Raw genomic sequence first — 8363 nt, forward strand, 5'->3', positions numbered from 1 at the left:
CGATAAGCTGTCGTGGGTTGGTGGAATGGAATATTGTAAACAGCGTTAACCCCTGACCGTTGCAATACCTTTGTCTTGCAGGTTTTTATTTATTTTTTTAAACATTTTTTTTAAAATATTCCTTGAAATTTTGTACCTGGGAGTGTGTAAAGCATGCCTGTAAAGTAGCGCATGTTTCCTGTGTTTAGAACTGTCCCTGCACAAAATGTCATTTCTAAAGGAAAAAAAGTTAAAACTACTCGCGGGTATTTATGAATTGTCGGATCCCGGCAATACAGATCAAAATCATTGAAAAAAACAGCGGGGTCACCCGTCCCCGTCATTGGGTAACCTCTGGCTTACCCAATGACAGGGACAGGTGACCCCACCCCGTGACGTCACGGGGCAGGGTCACTAATCCACGTCATTGGGTAACCCCCGGCTTTCTCCTTACACAAGGAGAAAGCCGGAGGTTACCCAATGACGTAGACAGGTGACCCCGCCCCCTCTTACGCGTCATGGGGGTTTTGTGTGGAGTGGAGACTGGAGCATCGCTGGAGAATGGATCACCGTGGGACATCGAGAATGGATTACAACGTTGGACAGACTGGATTACATCATTGGAATTTATTTTTTTTTTTTAATAAAAGACTTATCCCAACTGTGTTTGTGTGGTTTTTAACATTTTTGACACTTTCTTTTGTGAAATGGTAGGGGTACAATGTACCCCGTTACCAATTCACATAGGGGGGCTGGAATCTGGGGGTCCCCTTTGTAAAAGGGGGCTTCCAGATTCCGATAAGCCCCCCGCCCGCAGACCCCTACAACCACCGGGCAAGGGTGGTGGGGATAAGGCCCTTGTCCCTATCAACATGGGGACATCCTTCATCCGATTCATGACTTTTCTCTGTATTGCTGGGGACCCAGGGATTCCTTATAGCCGCAAGTAGTTTTAAATTACTTTTTTTCCTTTAGAAATAACATTTTGTGCAGGGAATTTTCTAAGCACGGGAAACATGCGCTACTTTACAGGCATACTATACACACCCCCCAGGTATGAAATTTAAAGGAATATTTCACTTTTATTGTTTCACTTTAAGCGTAATTAAAATCACTGCTGCTGTTTTTAAAACCTTGTTTTTGCATTGATACATGTCCCCTGGGGCAGGACCCAGGTCCCCAAACACTTTTTATGACAATAACTTGCATATTAACCCTTTCACGCCGAGCGAACGCATATATGCGTCCTCGGCTTTCGGGGGTTATACCGGGATGATGCCTGCAGCTAATAGGATTACAATAGGATAGATGGAGAGTTGGGAATGAGCTGATCAATATGACAGTTTAGGTACACTATAAAGTGAACGTTCAGAATTGGGTGAAATTCTTCACTAAATTTACAAAATAAATTTATGTATTCTGGTAATTTTAATCTGTTTTCATTTGTTTGGTTTATTGCAGAACCATGTATTTTATCCAGAGAAGAGATGAGTAAGAACAATATACATTTGAAATGGACTTTGTACAGTGATTACATTTTGCACAGAGAGTTTGTTGATTTCTTATGCATGGCCGGATATGAGAATTACGAGACTACATTGGCATTTGCTTTAAGGAGTGAGTGCAGATATGGACAACTAAAGTATCCAAAATGTGTTTCAAGAAATCGATAAAAAGTACAGTTATTCCAAGCGGAACATATTCTAGTAAATCAAGATAATCTTGAGTCATTTTTTTTATATACATTAGAAAATATGCACACAGAATTACTATGATCACGTACCGTGAATCTTTTGGGCAGAGATCTCCCTGCAAAGGTCATCAGTGAATATCCAGCAAGAGATCAAAGTAGTTTACCATAAAAAAAACACTACTCTCCATTAAAGAAAAACATGTCACCCATCTTGCTAAAGACTGCCTAGCTCTCAAACTGCACTTCTGAAATAAAGGGATTTTTAATACAGCTTACCTGTAAAATCCTTTTCTTGGAGTACATCACGGGACACAGAGCGGCATATTCATTACTATGTGTGGGTTATATGGAGTACCTTCAGGTGATGGACACTGGCAATCTCAAACAGGAAGTGCCCCTCCCTATATAACCCCCTCCCATAGGAGGAGTACCTCAGTTTTGTAGCAAGCAGTATGCCTCCCAAAAAATGGTCCCCATAAGAGGGGTGGGAGCTCTGTGTCCCGTGATGTACTCCAAGAAAAGGATTTTACAGGTAAGCTGTATTAAAAATCCCTTTTTCTTTCTCGTACATCACGGGACACAGAGCGGCATATTCATTACTATGTGGGATGTCCCAAAGCAATGCTTACAATGAGGGGAGGGAGAACATCTTCCCAAGACAAAAGGATTTAATTTAGAGATATACTTAAATCATAATAAATCCAACTTAGTTGAGAAAAATAATTTTTAAATTTAACTCAAAAGGGAGCCCCCGGAATCCGAGGGTCTCAAACTGCAGCCTGCAGCACTGCCTGCCCAAAGGCTGTATCAGTATTCCTTCTTACGTCCAACTGGTAGAATTTTGTAAACGTGTGGACAGAAGACCAGGTTGCCGCCTTGCAAACTTGAGCCATAGAGATCTGGTGGTGTGCTGCCCAGGAGGCGCCCATGGCCCTAGTAGAATGAGCCTTTAATGATAACGGAGGAGGCAACCCTTTCAAGCCGTAGGCCTGAGTGATTAACTGTTTAATCCATCTCGAGATGGTGGATTTTGCAGCTGCCTGCCCCTTCTTGGGCCCATCCGGTAAAATGAACAACACATCTGTTTTCCGGATCTTCTCTGTAGCTTTAAGATAGGCCTTCATGGCCCTGACAATATCCAAGGTATGCAGCAACCCTTCCTTTCTGGAAGTAGGTTTAGGGAAGAAGGATGGTAATACCAAATCCTGGTTTAGATGAAAACTGGATATAACCTTCGGTAGGAAGGAAGGATGAGGGCGGAGAACGACCTTGTCCTTATGTAAAATAAGATATGGTTCCTTACAGGATAAGGCTGCCAGTTCCGATACTCTTCTGGCGGAAACTATGGCGACCAAAAATACTAACTTCCTTGTCAGTAAAACCAAAGGAATTTCAGCCAACGGCTCAAAAGGTTGTTTCTGTAAACTTGACAGAACAAGATTTAAATCCCACGGACAAAGCGGGGATTTAACTGGAGGATTAATACGTAAGACCCCTTGAAGGAAGGTCTTAACTAGCGAGTGGGTGGCCAGCGGCCGCTGAAACCACACTGACAAAGCTGAAATCTGTCCTTTGATTGTGCTTAATGCCAGTCCTTTATCCACTCCTAGCTGGAGAAAACGTAATACTCTATCGATGGTAAACTTGCGAGAAAGCCATCGCTTGGACTCACACCAGCCTACATAGGCCTTCCAGACCCTGTAATAAATCACCCTAGAGACCGGTTTCCTGGCTCTGATTAGGGTAGAGATTACTTTCTGAGACAGACCTCTACCCCTGAGAATCAGGGATTCAGCTTCCAGGCCGTCAAATTTAGATGCCGTAAGGCAGGGTGGAGGATCGGACCTTGCGATAGCAGGTCTGGCCGTAGAGGAAGAGTCCAAGGGTCTCCCACTACCATCTTCAGGATTAGTGAATACCATGCCCTTCTGGGCCATGCTGGAGCTACCAGGATGACTGGTATGTGCTCCACCCTGATCCTGCGCAGCAGGCGGGGTAGTAACTGGAGCGGGGGAAATGCATAAAGAAGTTTGAACTGATGCCAAGGGCAAACTAACGCATCGGTTACGCAGGCTCTGGGATCCCTTGTGCGGGACATGAACCTGTCTAGCTTCTTGTTTAGTCTCGATGCCATGATATCCACGTCCGGCACTCCCCACTTCTGGCAGAGTGTCTGAAAGACCTGTGGATGCAGAGACCACTCCCCCGGCAATAGAGTCTGGCGACTTAAGAAGTCCGCCTGTAGGTTGTCCACTCCGGGAATGAATATAGCCGATATGCAGGGCACATGGGCTTCTGCCCACAAGAAAATCAAGCTCACCTCTTTCTGAGCGGCTTGACTCTTGGTTCCCCCTTGGTGATTTATGTATGCCACTGCCGTGGCATTGTCCGATTGTATTCTCACCGGGAACCCCTGCAGTTTGGACGTCCAAGCCCTGAGGGCTAGTCGGGCAGCTCTGAGCTCCAAGATATTGATGGGCAACTGCTTCTCTGCCGCTGCCCAAGTGCCCTGGCGAGTGCAACCAACCAAAATTGCTCCCCAGCCGATCAGGCTGGCGTCTGTGGTTACTATCTTCCAGGTCACAGGACTGAACGTCTTTCCCTTCAGGAGATTCTGAGGGTTTAACCACCAAGATAGACTTTGCCGGACTCTTGGTGAGAGTGGCAAAGGAATCTCCAAGGCCTGAGGCCTCTTGCTCCATGCTGACAGGATGGCTGCCTGCAGGATGCGAGTGTGGCTCTGAGCATACGGTACCGCCTCGAAGGTGGCCACCATCTTGCCTAGTAGCCTCATACATAGGCGAACAGTTGGCTTTCTCTTGCTCAGAACTATTTGTATTAGCTCTTTGATGGCCTTGACCTTTAATAGAGGTAGGAACACTTCTGTTGTTCTGTATCCAATCTCATGCCGAGATATTCCAGCTGCCTTGTGGGCCGAAATGCTGATTTGTCTCGATTTAGGACCCAGCCGAACCTCTCGAGGTACTGAACCGTGAGGGCGACTGCTCGTTCCAGGCCAGGAAACGAGTGGTCTACGACCAAGAGGTCGTCCAGGTAAGCCAGGACCGTGACCCCTTGGGTCCTTAGATTGGCTAGGATTGGGGCTAGGACCTTCGTGAATACCCGGGGGGCCGTAGCCAACCCGAAGGGGAGCGCCACAAATTGGAAATGACGCTGAGCCACCGAGAAGCGTAGAAATACCTGATGTGGCTGAAAAATTGGCACATGAAGGTAAGCATCCTTTATGTCTATGGACGCCATGAAGTCGTCCTTCTGGAGCATGGCGACAGCTGACCGAATAGTTTCCATCCGGAATGAGCGGACCTTTAGGTACGCATTTACTCCCTTTAAGTCCAAAATTGGCCTGACATCGCCGTTGGGCTTTGGGATGATGAACAGGTTGGAGTAGAACCCCAAGCCCTGTTCCTGGACTGGTACTTCTACTATCACCTTCTGGCACAGCAGATGATTCAATGCCGCCATCAACGCGGCTCCCTTCACCGGGTCGCCTGGTACTCTTGACTCCTGGTAATGAGGAGGAGGGAATTCTGACAATTCTAGTTTGTAGCCCGTGGCCACGGAAGACCGTACCCAGCAGTCGGGAATGCTGGCCTCCCAAACTTCTGCAAAGAGACGTAGCCTTCCCCCCACCATCGTGGGTGGGGGCGCCCCTTCATAAGGCCGACTTGGGGGCTGGCTTCGCCGGCTTGCGGTACCACTGCTTCTTGCCCCCAGTGGCTTGGCCTTGTGGCTTATTGTTAAAGCCTGATCTTGCAGGAGGCCGTTGATACTGTCTGGTATTAGAGGGCCCCTGTCCCGGGGAGGGCTGGCGCTTAAACGCAGGCCCTCTGGCTTTCTTCTTGACTGGCAAGAGAGTGCTTTTGCCGCTAGATATAGTCTGAATATATCTATCCAGATCTTCTCCGAAGAGTCGTCCTCCATGGAAGGGAAACCCTACCAGGAGCTTTTTGCATGGGGGCTCAGCCTCCCAACTCTTCAACCATAAGAGCCTTCTCATATGGATTAGAAATAAGGATAAACGTGATGCCTGCTGGATGGAGTCCTTGATAGCATCCACCGTAAAGCGTATAGCCCTCGGTATATCCGAAAATTCCTCTGCCTGCTGGGCAGGGATAAGTTTAAGCATTTGCTTAGTCTTATCTGATAATGCTTGGGTAATTCCAATAGCAGCCACAGCGGGCTGAACTATCGCCCCTGCTGAAGTAAAGGAGGCTTTCAGTAATGTTTCCAAGCGTTTATCAACCGGATCCTTAAACACCTGTACGTTTTCCACCGGACAAGTTAAAGATTTGTTCACATAGGAGATGGCTGCGTCCACCGCCGGGGGCGCCCACCTTTTGGAGAATTTCTCCTCCATAGGATATAAAACAGAGAATTTTTTAGGTGGTAAAGACTCTATCTGGCTTAATCCAATCCTGAAACATGACCTCCTCGAGTAGAGGATGGATCGGGAAAACTGCGTTGCTTTGAGGCGTTCTTAAAGAGCCTAAAGCTGAAACCGCCGATACTTGAGGTTCTGGTATGGGTAACTTAAATGCCTCATGGACCATGTCCGTTAAGGCCTGAACCCACAAACTTTCCCCTTGGGAGGCTGAACCAGACCCCTCAGTATCCAGATCCTCGATCTCTGAACCACCCTGGTCCAAAGCGTCAAGTCTATCCAATTCCCCTAGGGAAAGGATTTCTGTGTCTGAGGGTTCTTGCTCGGGTCACGGAGACCTAGTCCGCTTTCTACCCGATATAGCTTTAGCTATCCTTTTTGCCATTCTTTTCTCTAGTTCACCTAAAGAAACAGCAAGAACTCTCTCAGTGACAAAGCCGGGGTTGGACTGACCTGGATCAGCCCCAGCACCAGATCCCCCAGGTCCCATCAAGGCGTGCCCTGATATGTCCTGTGGGGAGAGCAGCGGCATAGCCGTGTCTGAGCCCTCGGATTTTGCGGGGGAATCCCCACCCTTTGTACCCTCTGACCCAGAAGGTATGGTACAATACCGAGGTACACCTGCTATCACCCAGCCACAGACGTAGCTAAGGGGATCTGTCGGTTTGGGAGCGATAGAGACTAACGCCCAAACTGAGAAGGGAGATCAGCAGTTCTTTCCCTTCTTTCTTTTGTCTTTTTTTTTTTTTTTTTTTTGAAGAGGAAAAGAAACCACTCTGTCTCCCACTAAGTATTGCCAATAGCCATGTGCTGAAAAAAGGAAAAGAAAACCTATCTGTAGGTTTGACAGTCCTTAGAAAAAACTGCAATTCTTCCTTTCGCCACCGGGTGTCCTCGGCGTGCTCCGCTCTGTGTCCTCCTCTCCTCTAGCTCAGGATGACACTGAGCTCTTGGCAGCTAATGGAAGGACCTCCCCTTCCTTTATTTGTGATTCGCCGCCCACAGGGACGCGCCCCCACCACGGAAACGGCGCGAAAATCGTTTATATCTCGGGCACGCGTGCGCGCCCGTCGGCGGGGGCCATCACCCATGGAGGAGGACGGAGCAGCGCAGGCACCCAGGCAGGTAAGCCCTTTAGGTAGGTCACAGACCTCCTTTTAGCATGGGAAAAAGACTCCCCTCTTACAGAGATCCCACACCCAGCGCCAGCAGCCCAGCTAAGCAACACTTACCAGGGAGGTCACATATTACTGGGGAAAAAAGATTGAATCATCCTGTCTCTGTCATAGACATAGTGATTCCTTGCCAATGCAGAGCATACCCAGGCCTGTCCCCCTGTGCACCCCCTGTAGGGAACCTGCTAAGAACCAAGTTCCGCAAGCTCCCCCAATACTTACCTGCTCCATGCCGCAGGACTTTTGCACAGCAAGAGGTCCAATCTTCCCCCATATCCGTGGGTGGCGTCTAGACCTTCAGGCCCTGGGTTCCTATGAAGGAGCCACTGTCCTGGGCCCATATAGCACCCTGGCAACAGAAACATTAGGCCCCCAAAGGTTTCTAAGTTCTGGGCCCAGGGTCCAGCTCTCTGAACAGAAAGCATTATGGGCTACACCCCAATGGTTTGGGGTCCGGTTGCTGACCACTTTAGCACTGAGGCCTTTGGACAGAACCGGTTAGCCCACCTTAATCCCAAGGATGTGGAGGTAAGCTAAACCATGACCAACACCTAAGACACTGGCGAAAAAACTGAGGTACTCCTCCTATGGGAGGGGGTTATATAGGGAGGGGCACTTCCTGTTTGAGATTGCCAGTGTCCATCACCTGAAGGTACTCCATATAACCCACACATAGTAATGAATATGCCGCTCTGTGTCCCGTGATGTACGAGAAAGAAAATGTTGTGTAGGGGCATGCAATAGAAAACTCAACTGTTATATGTACCCAGCATTATAATGCATACTAATGTAAAAATTTATTTGTAAATAAAGAAACATGCCATTGCTGATTTTTTTATTTTTTTTTCAGAGTTACAGGCTCAAAGGCTCTCATCTTTATCCTAACTTTATTACAAAGTGAGTTACTGACTTGGAACAAGCATGCTTGCTGTAGATTGGTCACTCACCAGAAAGGGAAGCAAAGATCAGGTTAGCCACTCATAGTTACATAGGGCCAGATTCACAAAAGAGATACGACGGCGTATGTCCTGATACGCCGTCGTATCTCTGTGATGCGCCCGTCGTAACTATGCGGCTGATTCAAAGAATCAGTTAGCCATAGATAGCCCTAAGA

At 47.8% G+C, this 8363-nt stretch overlaps 1 protein-coding gene across 1 annotated transcript in view; it reads left to right on the forward strand.

Annotated features, from left to right (window-relative positions):
- Positions 1 to 1920, forward strand: part of LOC120945571 (coagulation factor XIII B chain-like) — an 86577-nt gene extending 84657 nt beyond the window's left edge. The window contains exon 11 of the mRNA XM_040359835.1: positions 1441 to 1920. Coding sequence (XP_040215769.1) covers positions 1441 to 1652 — 212 coding nt within the window. The 3' untranslated portion in view covers positions 1653 to 1920. The remainder of the gene's footprint in view (positions 1 to 1440) is intronic.
- Positions 1921 to 8363: the final 6443 nt, after the last annotated feature.

Source organism: Rana temporaria, chromosome 7, assembly GCF_905171775.1.
Source record: "Rana temporaria chromosome 7, aRanTem1.1, whole genome shotgun sequence".
NCBI classification, from domain to species: Eukaryota; Metazoa; Chordata; class Amphibia; order Anura; family Ranidae; genus Rana; species Rana temporaria.